Here is a 21,223-nt window from a genome sequence, read left to right on the forward strand (position 1 = left end):
ACGGTGTAAAACAGACTCCACTGAAGCATGGGCAGCCTGAAACAAAGCAATTGTTGCTACTACAGAGAGGAAAAAGTGTCCATAAGCATTTGGCAATTTTGTGTTTCAGTAGTATTCCATTGTTTCTGGATCCAAGGTTGCATCATCTTTCATTCTTTTTAAAATGTCAGCAATAAAGCATTCAGAGAAAAACATGGAGACTAGACATTTACTGCCAGTAGGGCTGCCACAAACGATTATTTTTGCAATTAGTCGACTAATCAGAGCATGCATCCATTGGATGTAAACGTACAGCTTATTGCACCAGCATGCATCTGCTCTTATATAACTATCATTAGCTTACAGCTTTAAGTGTTTAAGGTATGTGCTAACTAAAAATAAAGACAAGATGATAGTTTATTAAATTTTAATGACATTTGCAGATTGTTTCGGTGGAGTTTAATAAACTCTGCCGTCTGCTCCTTGCTATCTAAAATATAACAGGACACCGGAGTATATTCTCGAGCATCTCACACTTCTGATAATCAGTTGTCTCTTTGACGTTTATTCAGCTGTGTAGAAACTATAACTTTAATCTCAGCCAAACCGATTTACTCAGGAACAAATAAAATACTAGAAAAAGCCAAACAGTATCAATTTTAAGTTATCTAAGTGACTTATATATCACGTTTAACCTGAGTAGCGAAAGACGGCGGTGGATTTGAAAACGATTTGCCGGGAGTCCGGTGTTCTCACGGCTCTAGTGAGCCTTGCCCCTGGCTAGCTATCGAGCTGGTGGATAACAGACGTTTCCGAAAATGTCGGAGCGCTTTTGAAAAAATGTGGTGTCCTGATAAACTGAGCAGATATTTCAGGTTTACACAGCTACATTCTCACCTGCAAATATGTTAAACGTTTATTTTGTGACCCAAAAAGAATAATAAGAGTAATATTAAAACTAACTAGCTGCCGCCATTGTTGACAACTGAGCTGGGCTGCGCTATGAATTCTGGGACAAAGCTCCTTCTTCTGGCATCCTTGTACATGCAGTGCTGCCATCTTCTGTTTCAGTCCGTTATTACACTCTTAAATCCTACTACTTATTCCTGCGCCTTTTGGGATCTTACAAAGCTTCAAACGACGCTTCGACTATTAAATTAGTCGTCGACGTAATCGTGACTAGTCGACTAATCATGGCAGCCCTAACTGCCAGCATGAACAACAAATCTTAACCACATCTTTAATATTTACCATCATTTACCTATTTGCAAATTATTCACTGACATCGATTTTCTAGCTTACAATACTAACACATGGCAGCTACAAATTATTCACCTTTCTATGACTATATTTAGGCCCTTGACGGACCTTTTTTGGGGAAAAAGTCAAAGCGATGGCTAACTAATGATAAAGTACTCGATATGTTACATGTATTAATATTTCAGGGAAACCACAATCTTCCCCTGATGTAGCCAAAAAATGACAAAACACAAGAGAAGGTGAACCCAGAGTCCTGTGCTGTGTCCTCCTACTATTAAGCACTTAATGTGTGAGTTGCTAAATATATTAGAAAAGAGCACTGGTCCACTATCCAGTCCAGAATCTAACACTAGTGTGTAATAAGTAAAGGGGTCTTAAAAACAAACTTTAATTTGTCTTTAATTATAAAAATATCCCATTAAAAAGGTTAGCATTAGTGCAATTCAAAAAAGACAAACAGACCTAACATTTGTCTTTTTTTTGGTACATTTTTCCACATTTTCTTTTTGAAGCAAATAAAGTGATAGGAAATATTCCCACAGAATGCATTTTGTGGTAAGAGAAACAGCAAGCTGTCCCCTAGTAGGAGGGTCAGTGGTTCAATTCCTGGCTTCTCCAGTCCGCATGTCAAAGTTTCCTTAGACAAGAAGCTGAATCCTGCTGCCTCCGATGCATCAATCAGAGTTTACTTGAAATAGGAAGGATAAATGCAGCTTGTAGCATAGAAGCACTTTGAGTGCTCAATTTCAGTACAAAGTGTTGGAGTAGTTAGTGGTTTCTAATGTAAATCTTACATAATCTGAGTTATATATGGATGCAAATTGCTTCCACAACAACACTTCTATTAATTTGGCAAGTTGGCAGCTTGGTTCAAAGTAATTATTGTACTGATTTTAGCCACCATATTTTTCATATCATAGGCAGCATGGTGGTGCAGCGGCACTGTCACAACACGAAAGTTTCCTTGTTATCCAGCTCCCTCCCACAGTCCAAAGACATGTTGGATTAATTGGTGATTATAAACTGGTCGTGGGTGTGGATGCGAGCATGAATAGTTGTCTGTCTGTCTCTATGGTAGACTGGTGGTCTATCCAGAGTATACTCGGCCTCTTGCCCTGTGACAGCTGGGACAGACTCCAGCCTGTTATGAAAATGGATAGATGATTAGAGGTCATTAATGACCAGTGAAGCGGCAGATTCTTGAAAGATTTTTGCAATAATGTCAAACTTTAAATCTGCTACAAAATGAAAAAGCACCATCTCAGGTAAGTTTTCAATGTTATTACATAAGATGCATTTATACTGAACACATTTATACTGATATAAATATATAATAGCAAACAATGAACACATTCAGCTGTTTCTAATTCAACAGGCTTCCAAATTGGAAGAATAAACATTTCCCTTCTTAACATTTAAGATCTTCTAAAATCATTTTACACCAAACTAAAGTAATTTCTGGCACTAGCAACTAACGGGGCAGTCCCATTTATTCAGATAGGCCGGCTAAGAGGCTAGTTATGGTTATGACTTTACTTAATGTGACCTGAAGTGTTAAAATTTAGCAGATTTAAGCAGATCATCATGTTTTAACAACAGAATGCTGTGACTAAGATAGTACAAAGTCCAGTCTGTTATCCTAATAATACCAGAGCAATACCAGGGTTTATCTGATTGAAACTTAGAACACTGCAAATATTCAACACTCAAAAGCACAGGCTGAAATAAATATCTGCATGATGATGATGTTTGCAGGGATGAGTATCATGGAAAGGATTTTCTTTCTCTCTTTTTAAAATATTTGTGTCTTCCCATCAAATCATCCAGATTGTAAAACCGATAAATCCGTGTGACCTTTAAATCCCAAACATACAAGGAGTCTTTGTCTGTTACAGTTTATATTCTGTCGTGACTTCCGAAGGGTCAGTTGGAATCTCGGCGATGGTGAACAGGAAGCATTAGAGTGATAGCGTGCCTTTTCTTGCAAATTAATTGTGTTTAAATATAACTTTGCTTTAAATGTTAAAACAAAAACAGAAAATGTAGGGTTTCAAATAATCATTTAAATGGAACAAGAACAAAGTGGGCTAAGATACATTTGGAATTAAAATGGTATTTTGGAAAATTTAAGTGTGTGTGGGTTTTTTTTTTTTAGTGGTATTTAACTATATTACCATTTAAGATATGTGCACTACATTTAAATCTATAAAAATAACCAATACATTTTCTCTGGTGAAAGACAAATGCATTTGTTCTATCTCTCAACCCTGTGAACTGGGTCTGCTGTGGGGGTTTTGGTGGCTCAGCGCTGGGCTCCACATGCTGCAATAATCCAGGGAGGGTTAGGATAAAGCCTGGCTTCGTCTCACTCTCTGCCTCCTCCCAGATCAGATGAGATTAGGTAAGAGCTAAGGAGCTCTGCGGGAAGGCAGGGCTCAGAAACACTGAGGTTGAAGAAAGGAGGGACGCATCAAGGCAGGTGGTCACTCCTGCAAGAGGAGAAAGCCAGAAAGCAGAGGTGAATCCACTAAAGACAGCTGGCCTGGTTGGTGCAGATAAAGAAGAGGTTGGTGCAAGCTACAGTATACAGAGGTGTGTGATGAAGTATGGTACATACAGTATGACGCTTATTCTCTATGTATTACAGTGTCTGTGCTCATGTGTCTCTTTATAATTATAGATTCAGCTCCGGAGTGAAAGGAACGCTCTCTAGAACAAACAGAAAGTTCAGTCTTTGGCTCAATTGTGTGTTCCAGCAGTAGTAGTTGAGAAGCTGGTGAGGGATCATATCCTTGTTGTTGGACCAGCACGTGTTTAGTCAGTCTCGCTTCGTGTCCTCTTAATGGCTCTCTTTATGGTGTTTTGAAAAGATGTCCTCCTTCTTTCTACAAAACTGCAATCAACAGTGACAGCAAAATGTGAAATGCCAAACTGCAGAGGAAAATTTCAAAATGGTAGAAATGGATTTTGTGTCCCTGACTAATGTATGTTTATTATTCATTCTTCTTTCTGTTCCTTCTTTCCTTGCATAACTGGCATTTTCAGTGTAAGCAGTGTGTGACCCTTTGCACTCTATGATTTGTCCAAGTATTTGAATATCTTTGCTGAATAGAACTGTTTCTGTGACTGCTCGTACACAGTAAATAAACAATGATTAAGTTAACGCTGATTGTTGCTCTCTTTCAGAAAGCCATGCTAAGCTGATGGACTAACAGGAGCTGACAGGGGGACTATGTGTTGAGGATTGTCTTTTAAATTTTTATATACTTGGAGCCCTCTGATATTCATCTTTGGTTGTTGGTGGACGTTGCTTTAGCAATGGGAAGGAAGAAGATTCAAATCACCCGTATCGTTGATGAGAGGAACCGACAGGTGAGTGTCTTCTTCCTTTGTCTTCTTAAATGTCTTTAGTTTTTGCGCAAAATATCTTTGCGTTGTTGTTTTATGTCAGTGCTGAAATCTGCTGTGTACTTTAACTGTTGAGAACACCTTCTAGTTTTAGCATTTATTTCATTGTTATGTTTCGTTTTCGTGATATCTCATGTGTCGATGTGTGGCCCATGTGGCGCTCCTGCTCAGAGCACACTCTAAAAATGTGACGTTCACTGTGCTGATTCCACGATCCCAAAGAGCCGCATAAAAGTAGAAGTGCCATTTTAGTCAGGTACCCGTTTCTAATAAAAAGACACATATTATGTACATGAGCACGTACTGATAGGTTCATTAACACTTTGTAAAAGCATCCTGCACCCAACCTTTTGCTGGTACACTTTTGTTTAAATCTAAGAAGCTCCCAGAGGTTTCTTTAAGCTGTTTCACTTTTGAGAGTGTAGTGGTCACAGCTGGTGGCGAGGGCAGTAATTTGGGGTTAGCTGGGTCCGGACAGCACCCTGTCATTAGCAGGGTGGGTCAGTGTTAGGGACACACAGTGGCCTTCTCTCCTCACCGTCTCCTTACGCAGCCACATTGCTGCCCACTGGAATCCCTCTCTGTCTGTCTCCTCTATATATATCACCCCCAACAGCACAACAAATACCAGCCTGTCTGGAAGGAAGGCACAGACTCTGGAAATAGGGATGTGGCTGGAAAATAAATATCTGGGATAATGTTTATATTTGATGTTTGGTTGTCTTGGCTGAAGCATTTTTAGATAGACACTGCTTCAGTTGTGTGGCGTGCACTATCACTTGAGTCTGCCGTATATTTAGGTTCTTGTACTCTATTTTGGGAAGTTGGTTTGTGTTTTTTTTTTTTAATCTGTCAAGTGCATGAAGTGTTTTCAGCAGTTTTTCCTCTTTTTAATGTATCAGACTATCACACATCATGCACAATATACAGCAATGACTTGGCTTTAGTGGAAAGATGCACTAGTGATAGATGGTGTTTATGCAGCCACACACTCTAAAAGAGGAACAGTGTAGTTTTTGGTAATCTCTTTTCACGTGTATTTGCAAGTTATGCTCAAGAAATAGTATCACTTGAAACTTGTTTTCAGAGACAACAGTTTACAAGTTAACTGACCTTATGCCTTTGGAAACTGATTGTTTAATGTTGCTGAATTTGCACGTTTGCTCACTTACAAAGAAATGAACAGTTTGTAATTTTCATGGTTTCATTTTAATGGAGAGGGGCAGAATATGAACCAATGATCCAGAGAGAAAACATTAAATAATAGTTATACATTGATTTGCATGTCATTGGGTGAAGTAAGTATTTGATTCTCTACAGACAGAATTCTGGCTCCCATAGATTGTAATTCCTGTTCCACATGGGCACACAGCCAATCAATCAATCAGTCAGTTACAGGTGCTCCTGATTTCATCTCATTATGTGGATATAACACACTTATATACAGAATCAGTTTCTTCCATTTCCACCTATCTACCACCGTGGGCAAGACCAAAGAGTTGTCAAAGGACGTCAGGGACAAGACTGTGGACTGCTGGAATGGCTACAAGACCATCAGCAAAAAGCTTGGTGAGAAGGTGAACTTCTGCTAAGATTATTAAAAAATGGAAAACAAAGTGACCATCAGTCACCCACAGTCTGAGCTCTATGCAAGATCTTGCCTCATGGGGTGAGAATAAAAATGAGAAAGTTGGTGGTTTAGGCGAGAACTACACATGACAAGGTTGTAACTGATCTCAAGGCAGTTGGTATCCCAGTCACCAAGCACTTCATTAGTAACACAATATGCTGTAATGGATTGATGATCCCAACATCCCCTCGCTTGAGAAGGCATGTGTACAGGCCTATCTTAACCCTCCTGCCATCCTTTAAAAAACTCACACCCATCACCCTAGGGACCATTCTCAGCCACGCCATAAAAAGACCATATATCCATATTTTATTCCACTTTAAATTAGCCAACCTTGTAAAACTACTTCTCCCTGAAATATTCATGTAAAGTTTTAATTATATTTTCGTTGTTTTAACCCTTCAAATCCCAGTGTTATTACATGAGCGCCCTGTGTTATAAGCCCCAAAAACCAAAAAACGAAACTAAATATTTCCACAAAAAACCAGTTGAAGTAATATGTGATTGTCATTATAAGTAGGCCTTTAGATGGACCAAAGATTGGCACCAACATACATTTTGACCTGCCATTATTTTTTTTGCATTTTTTTTGCAATTTAAAAATTAAAACTTCAAGGCCCTGAGTCTTCATTGACATCCAAGAAAAGAAGAAAAAATAAAATCATACGATGATAATTTGGGGTTGAAAAATAGCGTTTATAATGGAAGTCAATGGGCAGAAAATGGTCCCCAGGGTGATGGGTGTGGGGATTTCTGCTGCTCAGCCATTTTAGGCTGATTTAAGGAATTCACACTGGAATATTAACATTGACAGGTAAAAACTATCCTGTGGCAAGTTTGGTTATATTCCACTGAACACAGTGGAAATGGCAGCCATTTAACACATAGCAGTGGCACAAAAAGGTCCCAAGAAGGCAGGAAGGTTAAGTTTATCAGTGAACATCTAAATGATTAAGAGAAGGTTTGGGAGAAAAAAAACTGTCGTTAGATGAAAGTTTTGCATAACATTCATTTGCTGTGTTTGTGGAAACACTGAGTATAACCCAAAGAACATCATCCCCACAATCAAGCATGGAAGTGGAAACGTTCTGTTTGGGGGCTGTTTTTCTGCTAAGGGTACAGGATGGCTTCACTGCAGTGAGGGGCCAATGGACAGACCCATGTATAAAAAAAAACCCTCCTTCCCTCAACCTGAACATTGAAAATCGGTCCTGGATGGGCCTTTCAGCCTGTCAATGATCCAAAATAACTGCCAAGGCAACAAAGGAGTGGCTGAAGAAGAAGTACATCAATGAGTTGCCAAGCAGGAGCCAAGAAAGCTAAAATAATTTATAGAGTTTCTGTGAAGAGGTGTGGGCCAAATTCCCTCCTGAGATGTGTGCTGATCTGGTGACCAACAAGAAACATCTTACCGCTGTGCTTGCCAACAAGGTTGTCTCTACGAAGTACTAAGTACTCAAGTACTAAGTAAGGGAATCAAATACTTATTGTACTCAATGACATGCTAATCAATTCATAACTTTTATGTCATGTGTTTTTATTTTTATTTTTATTTTTCAGTTCTGTCTGAAGCTGTACAGTTTTGTTTTTTTTTTTACAAGTGAGCACACTTACGAATTCAGGACGTGTTTATTTCCCAAACTGTAAGACTGTCATTCAGTTCACCACTATCATTTAATCTTGTTACTGTAACATGTTTGCAAAAACGATTCTGCGAGAATTACTATACAAAATATTGCGACTAGGCACACATTACATTATAGCAGCCCGGATGGGAAGAAAATAAAAATGTTTATGAATGTTTGTGTGCAAATAATTCAGTCCCAGTCAATGTATATTTGGTGTTCTATACTATAAAAAAGAAAAGTAAATCTACAGTGCATTGAGTAAAATTCTTCAAATGAGGCTTAAACCAGAGACCACATATTTACCCATCTGAGGGTTTACCATGTAGACTATAGTCAAACTAGCTTTACAATGTCAGCTGTCGATAAATGAAAGAAAACAACGTTATTTTACTGCAAATAGAGTTAAATACTTTTGTAACAGTAAAGATATGAATTTTTTAGGACTTGCAGTTAGATCAAAGTTAGTCTGTGTTATTTCTGCTTTATAACTGTAGTATGTAAAGCAATGACATACTGTATATAATACCAGGATATAAAATGGTTTCCTCACTTCGGGAATGCATAAAACAGGAAAAGTAAAAAAGAATTTCAGAGGAGTGGATATTTTCTACTAAACAGGTACTGTGCACACAGTTTCTTGAAACACCACTAAGCCATCACTCAAGTGGTATTATTTAGAATTCCCATCAATTAAATAAATCGTTTGGCAGAAAAGCAACTAAAAGCTAAAAATAGAGAAAAAGATTTTTGTTATTTGACTGTGAATAGTTTAGATTTAGCTCTAATAATAATGTGTCCTGTGTCGGTATACAGTTTCGTACAACTGGGCTGTTTTGAAAGTTGTAAATCTGTCTCTAGTCCCAATTATATTTTACAGAGGTAATAATCAAGACGCTTCCTGTTATAATTCTCGGCCATAATGATGCTTGAGTGTCATGACAGCGGTATGGTAAGATCTGTAAAAGTGCTCAGAACAATAAGTGTAAAGGAAAGTGTAAAGAACTGAACTACAGAAATAACCATGTAAAAAGAAATATACCTGACACTCAACATTGCCAGAAAGCTTTGAGATGTGAGTCTGCAGAAGCTTCTGGAACTGAAAAGATATGAGTCAGGATCCCAGAAGCTATGACAGAAGTAAGACATACCCAGATAAATACAGATGATTCATTGCAGGGAGTGAGCTACACACCATAAAGGGATAAGAGCATGATCCATGTGTGACCTGTGGGTTTACACTGAGCTGTAAATGGTCCACTCCAAACAATATGTTTTAGCTTTATGGTCTGGAGGAATATGGAGGTGTCAAGAATGACTGTTCTACTTTATAAGCCATAGTGCAATATAACACTACAGTATGAGCTTAAAGGGGGGTTTGACTGTATTTCTGCCGAAAATGTTTATGCACAGCCCTCTGTCTTACTAATAAAGTTGAACACCTTGATGGTAATCATTAAGGGAGGTGAAACATTACATAGTTTCTTTCCCCACCTACCTTTCCCATCCACTCCACTCATTCAGTAACATTCCACTAGAAACTGCAGTGTTACTGAATTAGTATTTCCAGATTATTACTGCGTTCTTTCAGAAGTGCAGAACTAGAGAACTAGAGATCCCCCACCCCTTGTCTCTTCCTGTTTGACACTTACACACACATTTTAATTCTCTTCTCTTTTCTCTGAAAACTATCAGCCAGTGAACACGGCGGTAGGATGAGCTGACAAATGTATCGCTTGTTTTGGAAGAGTTGTTTAAACACCTAAAATGAAACATTTATGTTAGTGCAGATTTTTATTACTATTGCTATCATTGCACCATACATTCACATCAGAGGCCACGGGGCAAAGCACTGCGGATTACCTGTTCAGAAGCCATTAGATGGACTATTTAGATTTCACTGCTTTAAAAGACATTTTTTTAATATTATTGGGTTATGAAGACAAAAAAATGTAATTGTTACTGTAAACAGGTTTTTTTTTTTTTTGAAAGATTTATAACATTTTTAATACACAGCACAGAGTACAAAGCAAACGGTGATTTATTACTTCAGACAGAACACATTCAAAAATATTTTTGGATGCCATGTAGCCTTAATTTTATAAATACTCTGACTTGCTTGTGAAAATCTAGAAAGAACCAACAGGTATGACCCTTTATTTGACCTGTTGTAGGTTAGCTATTCTAGGCTGATCTCTGGCTTTTGTTCTTCCAGGTGACTTTCATGAAGAGAAAGTTTGGCCTGATGAAGAAGGCCTACGAGTTAAGTGTTCTGTGTGACTGTGAAATTGCCCTCATCATCTTCAATGGCTCCAACAAGCTGTTTCAGTACGCCAGCACCGACATGGATAAAGTCCTGCTGAAGTACACAGAATACAACGAACCCCACGAGAGCAGAACCAACTCTGACATCGTCGAGGTACGTGGTAGGACGCTGTTCTTAACCTTTTACTCATGTCACTGCTTTGACCTTTGGATAGTCTGTTTGTAGAGACGTCTTTTGGTGGGTCATTTCTTGAAACCTGTTAGGTTGCATCACTCAGCACTAATGACTGTAGTATGCAAATACACATCGCATGCTGCAGCTGATTTTGAATTAACACGAATTAAATTTTAGCAAGAATATAATGCTGAGTTATTATTTCATTGTGCACGCAAGTGCATTGATCGACTCTTGCAGCATCCATTCAGCAGATTAGGGAAACAAATGCCTGCAGTTGTGTTTTAGAAAGATGAATTCCTAGAAAGTGTAACTCCAGAGGATTTAGGTGCTGCCTTCAGTATTGTCTTCCTCTTTATGAAATATTGAGAAATAGATTTTCCGTTGCTTATGATGTGTTATTTCATTGAACACATTAGTGCTGATCTTTATAAAGTAAAGGCCAGATGTAAGGGTTGAGTAACACTTGAGGTTCAGGAGAGACAGACAGGCATGCAGCTGTTTCCTTCTACTAGTTTACACTGGTGCATTCTGTGAGGAAACTGTCCCCCATCCGACACAAGTAAAAATGAGAATAGTCCTACTGATCAGGCAAAAATAAAAGAAGAATTCATGTAGGTGATGCTAGACGAATAAAAGTGCTCAAGCAGTGTGCTCATTTCATGCTGATTACAGTACAGTACTACAGTTACTGCATAATAGGAACTCTAAAGGTTATTAAGATTTAAAGTGGTAAAATAAAACTGGCTGAGTTCCACTATGAAAGAAGGCAATAAAATAACTAAAGAGGTCATTTAAGAAAGTCTCTAAACTGGTCCAAATGTTCAATATAGGGAATTTAAAAAACTTGTTTGGTGAGCATCAGGAAGTACTGGTACATGTGTAACATGTAACTCAATCCAAATAACTGCGCAGCCATAAATTCCACCTTTGTAAACTCTGCTGATGATGAATGTAGCCTGTCATTGAGAATATTCGTTTAACCGTATGTTAATGTCTACTGGTTACTGTGTTTACTGTGGCATTAAAGTGGTAATTGGACTGGCACTTTCCTAATCTCAAAGCATTTTATTACTATCACAGTCACCCATTAATACAAGCACCTTTTTCTATGCCTAAGTCCTTTTAACCTATGATTCACACACATTCATACACTGCCATTCATACACATTCATAGACGGCGGATACATCAGGGGCAACTTGGGGTTTTGAAGAATAGCTCTCAGACTGAAAAGCCAGGGATTGAACCTGGAACCTTCTGATTAGGAAAGAGTAGTGGAAAGTGGTGAATGAGCGTAAGGTAAAGAGTTCTGATTACAAATTCTGTCTATAGCAATACATTTCAATATACACCTGACTCTAAACCACTTCACATAGCAGAACAAATGCCTTACTATGCTTATCTACTTAGTATACTAGTCTACTTATCATTTCTTTTCAGTGTCAGTGTGTGGTAAGACTTGAATTAAGCGGTCAAAGAAGTGCAGGAGACTGATGCTGTCCAGTGTAGCAAGTGATTTATTCACCATTTTGTGACCCAAACAATATTTACAAAGAAACAAATAGGAAACTCAACTCTATAATTAACTCAGTTCAAATAAACATAACTGAACTTAAATCAATGGAAATTAAGGTCAAACTGCACACAGCTACACTGACCTGAACCTTTCTTCTCAAACACCTGAGTTCTTCTGCTTAAATAGTTCACTTAAGATTTCTCCTCTGGACTATTCCATTCGGTAGGTAAGATGAACATATTTATATTCAAACCTCTACTGCTACTCTTTACTGGCAACATAAACTCTGTGGTGTAATCAATACGTATTACAACAATAAATCTATTTCTTCATAAACCCTCTAAAATCAACTTTATTAAATTACAAGAGTTCTTCCCCTCCCGCACTTGGTCTCTTCCTGTGACCTCAGAAGAACCCAGAAGCTATAAAGCAGGAAGTAAAACTACATTTCCTCCTTTTGTTTCTGGAAGACAGGTAGGTAAGGTAAGTTCTAAACAATACAAATTAACAGTTGAAATAAAGAACATGTCAATTTAACAAACTTATAGGAGTTGATTTAAACCAAGATGTTATATTATATAATCTGTAAAAGTGCAAAACATAAACCCGAGATAGTAGACGTTTGCCTATTGCAGATCACATGTGAAATATGGTTAAATCAAAACAAGAATGTTAACTAAGAATATAGACAAGTGGTACTCTCACCCACTTTGTCACACAGTGAAAAAGGAAATACAAAAAAAATGATGAAACATAGGCTGGACCTCAGAAAAGCTCAATTGAGACTGTTCACAGTGATAAGACCCAGCTGTCCACCGTGCTTGGTCCCACAGCGTCATCAGTGTGGTGATGCTGTTGAGACTGGTCCCTGAGCAGCTCTGTTCTGTTTTCATGGCATTTAGTCGGTGTCCCTGCCATTAAAAATGAATGGTCATTGTGACTCATTTTGTAACTGCTTATGTAAGCTTCTAATGCGTGTTTTTCTCTCCGGAAGCCTGAATTTACTGCTCCCACACTCTTTCCTCACACGCTCAGTATTGTTTCCATCCTTTCAGAGGATTAATTTTCATTTTCTTTGGTCTTACACTAATTCAAACCATAACCACTGTCATCCTAACCTAACTTTAGTTAGACTTCCCAGAACCTTAATCAAGTCTTCAACTTGCAATCTTAAGGAAAGAACTGTATCAAACTGAAGAGCAACCAAACTGTCTTCAGTTTCATCACTCTTATGTGATCTCATAAAGATGGTTCCACGTGTACACGCTTGGCAGTGCTGTACCAAATGTTAATTGTAAGGAACTCAAGCTTCCCAAACGAATGTATTTACTTCCAAAATGGCTCCACTTACTGGAAAAGAGGAGCTTTGGTTTTTAAGTTTGTTTCAGTAGAGTCTGGCCAAGTCTTTTTTCCAGTGTGCTCTAAATTTACTGTTATTTCAAATGTTTCACCTTCCCCGGGAAATGTGACATTGTTTTTCAAGGGTAACTACAGGCACTGTGCTGAAAAGAAAAATAAAACCATAAGCCAGTGCAGAATAGAAACGTGCTTGTTGACCTGGAAAGTCTCGTCAAACTCTACAATCACCGAACACTGAATTAATTTTCGATGTGGTGACAGTGGTGGTGGTGGAGGCAGTTAATATGCATCATTGATGTTGCCCATAATGATTCTAAGGACTATGACCCTGTCTATTCTGCTGTTAACCACAAGCAGACACCTGTGACTGCTCTCTAGGCCAATAGGCCTTGATTTGCCTGCTTTGAGCCTTTATTTGTTTATTCCCGCAAATGTCACGCATACAGACAAGCTGGTTAAAACAAAGCTTAGAAAGTGAGAGGTGTTCTTTTACATATCGGTCAGTCTATTTGCAACATTTAGGCATGAAATTTGACTATGTGTAAAGTAGTACCCCACTGGCTACAACAGTCTTCCCATGTTTGGAAGGAGAAGCGGAAAGCTTCTTTGGATTCATTGTCGTTGTTTGATGGAGTATTATGCTTGCTGATGTCTATCTCTTCAACACACAAATAGCTCGGCTGGTTTTGACACACACAGGAAATCTGCACATGAGCGATGCTGCTATAATACCAGCATACTTTGTCTTCCTTTACATTGTTTAACAGAAAGTGTAGGTAAATGTTTTGATATAAAGTTTGAATATTTCTCAGTATGTGATCAATCTTAGCAATACTTCAGATATTTCTCTTTCATTATTTTTTTTGTAAAGGGTATCCATGGCATTGATTTGGATGAACTGACAAGCTGCATTATCGGCTTCATTATCTTGTTGCGTTACTAAGCATAAAGTGGAAACATCATACCTAAGGGTATTAATAAACTTCCCCTTTTCAACAATACCATAAAGTCAGCCTTCCATTATTAGTGCTTTAAAAGAATAGATGAACATTTAGAGAAACGGTATTAGTCCCTTTCGTGTTTGAATTAAATTAAGAGTGATATCATTCATACTTTTGTATGGTAAAAAGTTACCATACAAAACCCAATCTTTGTTTGTGTTTTTTTTTTTTTGCCAACTCTCATGGTGTCAGTAAAGCTCACGACACAATAAACAGGAAGCCATGAAGTCCCTGCCTTACAAAAAACAGTTTTTTCTTTGCACGTAGGATAAATTTGACTTTTAAGCACATTCAAGCACCAGCAGTTATTCATAAATGTCACAGAGTATGCAAGGGTTGGGTGCATATATCCATATGGCACAACAGCAGCAACTTCCTTAACCGTTAATAACTAGTAATTATTTGACACAGGGCTGACATCTAAAAAGTAAAAATGTCAAATATGGCAGCAGATAACCTGGTATAAATGAGAGCATATTTTATAATCTCCAAAGTTTCTGTGGTTGGATAAATTCTTACACATGGTTATAATTTAGTGTTCAGGAAATCAGGAAATTTTAAACTAATAAAACAGTTTTGGCAGCAGAACAAGGGGTCGTTTTCTGCTCATAAATCCTAATTAATCACTTGGATTACTAACTGTATACTTCATGAAAGTACAATTTCTTCACATTCAAGTAAAAAGTGGCTCCTGTAAGCTATTTAAAGGACCAGTTCACTGAAATTACAAAAACAACTGTACAAATATTCCCGTGGAAAGGCCTTCTCTCCATGTACTTGGTTCTGATGGTGTTTCAAAGAAACTTTCTTTTCCATGGATTGTGTTCATTCCACAACCAGAGTAATTCTGCAAACCCTATACTCCATGCCTAACAATGTGTTTGCGATAGACTAGCATACACTGTTACAAGCACTAGGCTTTTGAAATGTCTCCATGTGTGTAGATGAAAATGTAATGTCAACCATAAATGGAGGTGGAAGCAAGCAAACCTGTAATGATAACGGCCTGCCAGCTAAAACAGCTACAAAGTCCTCACTGTTCAGCTACTATCACTAACAGATTACTTTTGTCATAATAATTGAGACAAGTTTGTGTCCAGCAGACTTGAGTTTCAACAACAACAGAACAGTTGTCCAAGGTATGCAGCAGTGCAGCCCTGTCAGCCTGCAGAGCCCAGAGATGAATGAAAAGCATAACAGAAAGAGAACGCTACAACACAGTGAAACCTGGCACTGTGGCAAAACGCACAACAGCTGATTTGGTTTAGTTCTGTGTGACAGGATGCTTCATGTGAAAGCAATCTGTGAAATGTAAGTGTGCCTTTCAAAGAATGCGAGCTGTGCGTTTTCTCTCTGCCAGAGATGCATTGGATCACTCCTCAAGCACTCCCATGCCTGGCCTATTCTTAGCCTGTAGGGCAATCACCCGACTGGAAAAGACTCGCTCCAGAGAAAGAGGGGGTCTTATTTTATCTGTGATGTTGCCCCGAGAGCAACAAGACGTCACCCTCACATGTCAAGATGCTTAGTGGTGCAGCTCGTGCCTCATGGTGGCAGTGATCCAGATGCCTTTGGAGATCTACTAAAGCCGACTTTGACATTTGAGATGATAAGGACACACATACACACTGTCATATCCTCTAACAGCCACTTTAAGATAGTGCCCAGACATGATGTAGTGCTGTGAACCAGCATCTGTGGAGATACATACTGTGGGGTACTGTATCCACTGTCACATCTCTAATGAAAGCTGTTTGTTTAATTCTTTAAAATTAGTATGTAATATTCAAAGAAAGTGTGTGTTTAGATAATTGATAGCAGCTGTTGCAAGGTCAAGCACAGGGCTCACCTGAATCAGAGAATGATTGCAGACTAATAAACTTCTGAGCGGAGCAACTAAAAGAGCTCATGTCAAGCTCGTGTCTCCTCACATCATTAATAATAATTACACATTCATTATATGCTTAATCTCATTGCTGTAATGGTACATTTTGCTCTGGTATTGTGTCACATATATTTACAAGGTACTGTGAAGACTTACAGTGCGTATACATTAGAATGCCAGAATTTTAAAGCTTTAAAGCAGGCAGATAGGGGCTTTTCCTGCATCTTTTTTTGTCTGTTGTTAATGTGACACTTGGACCAGAATAGATATTAGTGTGATCATTTGATCTTAATCAGCAGCTAAGTCAAGGCTTTGTGCCAGAGCTTACTTTCACACGACAGACATTAGTCTTTGAAAGCACAGATGAATTTTTAAACAACATTCCTGGCCTTCTTGTTTACAGAGACACGTTCCAATGCCTTTATCTCAATATAGGTTATGTGTCACAGTGTTTTCCTTTGGTAGTCTTGCCAGAAGACAGATGTATAATATTTGCAAATGTATTTGCAAATGTCTGCACCAGACTCTTTGTATTGGACATCATTTGTTTCCTGAAAAAATGCACAGCATGATGGTGGATAGTCAAAGGGTTTTGCAGCAGATCTGCAAATTTGGATGCATTTTGCATCCTTTTTCCTTCTGTAATTTACAGCATTTTTAAATCCCTGATGGTTACTGTGTTTGAAAGCTGTCACTTTGAATAATTACAAGTAATTGGTAACCCACATAATATACCGTGATATCTCTTCCCATAATTAGACAAAACAACATAGTTGTCAAACAATAGCATCCAACAAACAAGCAGTCAGACAGGATTAGTTAAAGCTTGTGTTGAACTGAATGGACAGAAATATGTGCATCCTTTGTTATTCTGTTTAGCTTGAATTTACTAGAACTGAAATGCAGCAGCCAGATTGTACAGGAACTGAGTGAGTGACTGTTTAAGCGGTCAGCGGTTGTGGAAATAGATTTGTGTGTGTTTTTAAAGCTTTAAGTAAGTACTAGTGTCTGGGAATGCAAAGCACATGTGTTGGGCCAACAGTCAGCTGGGTGGTGTGTTGCCCTGATGGTCCTTTCATTTCACGCTATGACGTGAGATGAGCAGAGATGAGGTGATGGATACCAGGGAAATTATGTAATTGTACAGGCTTGCATGATATTGGCATGATTTTTGTTTATTTATTTATTAGAGTGACTCATCTGCCAAAGGCCAGGTGCTGAAAATGACCAAATATCAGTTACTCGGTCTGCATTTCAAACTAGTCATCTAAACCTAATCATTCAAAACCAGCTTGCAGTGCAAATGCCATGCTTCACTTGATTTTATGTACAGTGGGAATTACGTATCTTCTTCTATTTTAATGCATGACACATGTTGATGTTAAATATTTGAAATGTACCATCACTTATTAATGTGCTTACGGAGGCCTATAATCCACTGGAGAATTACAGCATCTTTTAGCTCATTGTTTTGTTGTTACAGGGTTTGTCAGTCTTATTTTATCCCAGGCTGTAGCAGACGGGTCTTTCCAGAAAAAAAAATGTCTGAAGTACTTGTTAAACAAGTTAGCATCAAAAAAGATGAACAGGGCTGCATAGTGAACAGAATATTCAGATACTGTTTGTCCTTAAGTACATGGCAGAGATCAAAGTACTAATATGAGAGCAGCTCCAGAGAACTGCTGCTCAATGAACAGTTTGTGTTTTTCAGACCATTCTCTTTTTAATGTAGAGATGGTTGTGTTGGAAAAACCCCAGTAGATCATCAGTTTTTGCAATACTCTGACCAGCCTATCTGGCACCATGTTCAGAGACACCTGAGTCATCAGTCTTCCCCATTCTGATGTTTACTTTGACCTCTGGCACGTCATTTTGACGATGTTAACATGACTACATGCAGTGAGTTGTTAGTTGTTAGTGTCAGATATTTGTTTTAATGACTTTTGTAACTAAAAGAGTGGCAAGTGAGTGTTTAATAACTATAATAATTGAAGAATGTTGATGATTTGTGATACTCGTCTTGGGCTCTAGCCTTTACCATGAATGGAATTCCAACCCAAGATTTAGTTCCTATTCCAAAGTACAATTTTCTTTACCAGCACTGCCTTTGACAGCACTGTAGAGCTTTGTCTAAGCTACACTGCCAGTAGTAATATAACCTTCCACAGACACAGGAGTTGTGAATCTAATTAGATGGCTCACTCTCAGTGACGATCAGGGATCCATTAACAGTCAACTCTTTGCCTTTTATTTCCCTGTCTGTCTGCCATACATAACTAAAACCATCGAACTACATTTAAAGTTGTTTCTAGCATGCTCTAAAAAACATATGTGTGTGCTCTGGTTCATTATGTTTAAAAGGTTGCTACAGAAGATCAGCAAGTCTGCTTTATGGAGCAGCCTCTCTTTAGAGGAAGAAAACCCATAAAGTGCAAACTACACAGAGCAGCAGCTTCAAAAGTCAAAGTCTTCACAGTAAATATGGAGGCAGATAATATTTGTCTCCACAAGGTGCTATACTGCTCCAGAGCTGAAATACTGAGACATTAAAATTTTCTCACCTTAGAAACTGAAGCTGAAATAGGTGTTGATGAGGTTCAGTGTCACATCAGTGTCTTCCAGTAAATAATCAGGGACGTGCTTAAATATCTTGCTTAAGACCACTTTATAGTTTCATCTTGTTTGTCAGTGATTGTGCAGATTAAGTACCTTTATTGGTGCAGCTCAGAGATGAGGTTTATTTTTATGTGTGTAGACTGAGTAAGAAACTGTGTACAAAAGGTGAAACACATTAAAAAAAAGCCTAGTGTGAAGTAAATGGACTGGTTCCTATACAGCGCTTTCCGACGTTATCTGAACACTCAAAGCGCTTTACACAACTTGCCTCATTAACCCAGAGCCTGTACTTCTTTACTTAAGTAAAACTGAAAACATTTTTAACACTAATATCTATACTTAGTTACAGAATGTCTGCACTTTTGCCACCTCTGCGACTAACACCTTGCCTGAGAAGTCTGTATAGAAATATCACTATCTATGCATACTCAAAGGTGCATCGGGAAAAAAAGGTTTTGACTATAAACCTGTAAATTTGCAAATGTGTTCTCAGTGTCTGAGAAGCAGCTATGTACAGTGAGCGTTACGAGACTTGAATCTGATTTCTAGTGTTCTCAGTGGTCAGTTACCCTTCCTGATTTCAACCATATTGCACACAGGGAGCAACCAGATCCATACACATCCTGTTTTTGGTAGTACCTCAATTTTAATGTTCCACAATCAATTCATGTACTGACTATGCATACTCTTTCTCTTCTGTCTCTACTCTCAACAATCAGATTATCAGGGGAAATGCTCATTAAACTGCATGTTTTTACTAATTTTAACCTTTTACTAAAGAACTGGTGGTGAAAGGCTTTTGTTTGTTTGTTTGTTTTTTAACCAATGCTTACCTGTTTTTCCCTTTTGTTTTTTTAATGCTACTCCTTTATAACTATGTCACCTACAGGCCCTTAACAAGAAGGAACACAGAGGCTGCGACAGCCCTGATGCTGACGCATCCTATGTCCTCACTCCTAATACTGAAGAAAAATACAAGAAGATTAATGAAGAGTTTGACAACATGATGAAGACTCATAAAATTGTAAGTTGCGTTGTTTGTTTTTTTTGTTGGTTTTCAACATTTTGTTTAGTGACTGTTCCCACCCCCATTTTCTCTGTAGGGTCATTAATTAAGAACCTTCCAGTCATTTATCCTCCATCCACAGTCTGTGGTGATAATATGTCTGGTCATGCTCACAGACACAAAGATGAAGACAATACAACTGATAAAAGACAATTGCATTTTACCAGTTCATGTATTTCATTTTAATGCTGATTGGCTCTTTTTGTCTCTTGCTGCCTTCTTAGTCCACAGGCCAGCAGCAGCAGCATCAACAGCACTTCATGCATGTAGCACCAGGCAGCATGGCCTACAGTCACAGTGGAGGAGGAGGGGCAACTTCCCAGGCACTAGCTGCAGCCACAGCAGCTTTGGCTGACGGTGGTATCCTCACCTCACCTCACTCGCACCTCCACAGAAACATAAACTCTTCACAAAGACCCCCGAGTGCTGGAAGTGAGTAATATGAACTTTGTGTTGTTCTTTGGTAACTAAACTTACTGTTAAACTGCACACTGAGCCGATGACAATAACTCAGAGGAGACATGAAAATGAATGTGTGCAAGGATGTCCAGATAAGCCTTAGAATTATGAGTAGAAGAGAGACTATGTAGAAAACTATGTATTTTAATTAGACAGTATAGTAGTTTTTAATGGAGATGCAGGAGATGAGCCATGCAAACATTCTGCGCAGGAGGAATTACTGATTTCCATTGTATTTATTTATTTCTTAACATTGATTTGAAGACAGCGCATCTGATAAAAACAACAGTTTGACTGTTATTGTACAGAAAAAGGCCCTGCTGGAGAAAATACATTCGAGCAGATAGAAAGTGAACGATCTAAAGCAATCTTACTTAAAGCTGCAGTCTTATTTAAAATCTTATTAATAAGATAAAAAGATGGATGCATGCAGAGTGGTTCTTAGTGATTGCAGAACATTAAATGCGAGAAAAACGTAATAACGAATCCTAACGAGTGTGTTGTGTTTATCCTCAGGTGGCCTGCAGGGCAGTTCCGAGCTGGCTCTGCAAAATGGATCTGGACCGACTGGTATGTATCCAACAGGAGTTTAACAAACATGCTCTGACATGTATACTGCATACGCACAAACACAACTCCCTGCATATGGAGCAGTCTTTGCAAGCTTGTTTTGCTTGTGATCCCATGTGAGCAGCTGCATGTGTTAACTGTGTGTGATCTGTTTGAACAAATAGTTATTTGTTTTCTTGATTTTTTTTTTCTAGAGGCCTTAAGGGATTAAAATTAGCCAATAAATTACGAAAGAATGAAATATAAGAAAGAGGTTCCACAGAAATAATCTGATAATTAGTTCATGGCTCCTCTGAGGTTCTGTTAGCGCTTCTTAAAATAGTGGGAGTTGATGTAAGATGGTGATGGATTTGCTATTGGTCAGCTAAGGCCAGTGGATATGGGATGTGTTCTTCCAGGAGCCTGGCT

The 21,223-nt window shown here is 38.4% G+C and overlaps 1 protein-coding gene across 1 annotated transcript in view; it reads left to right on the top strand.

Annotated features, from left to right (window-relative positions):
• The window catches only part of LOC146718237 (myocyte-specific enhancer factor 2A-like), a 46,453-nt gene that overhangs the window by 17,117 nt on the left and 8,113 nt on the right, over positions 1-21,223 (top strand). Inside the window, exons 2-6 of the mRNA XM_085438772.1 lie at positions 4,426-4,611; positions 10,118-10,321; positions 19,610-19,744; positions 20,011-20,218; positions 20,762-20,815. Of these exons, the coding sequence (XP_085294898.1) occupies positions 4,558-4,611; positions 10,118-10,321; positions 19,610-19,744; positions 20,011-20,218; positions 20,762-20,815 (655 nt within the window). The 5' untranslated portion in view covers positions 4,426-4,557. The remainder of the gene's footprint in view (positions 1-4,425; positions 4,612-10,117; positions 10,322-19,609; positions 19,745-20,010; positions 20,219-20,761; positions 20,816-21,223) is intronic.

The sequence above is a fragment of the Copadichromis virginalis genome, linkage group LG1 (genome assembly GCF_057382275.1).
Source record: "Copadichromis virginalis isolate Kocher_CV1m ecotype Utaka linkage group LG1, C_Virginalis_male_GT1.1, whole genome shotgun sequence".
NCBI lineage: Eukaryota > Metazoa > Chordata > Actinopteri > Cichliformes > Cichlidae > Copadichromis > Copadichromis virginalis.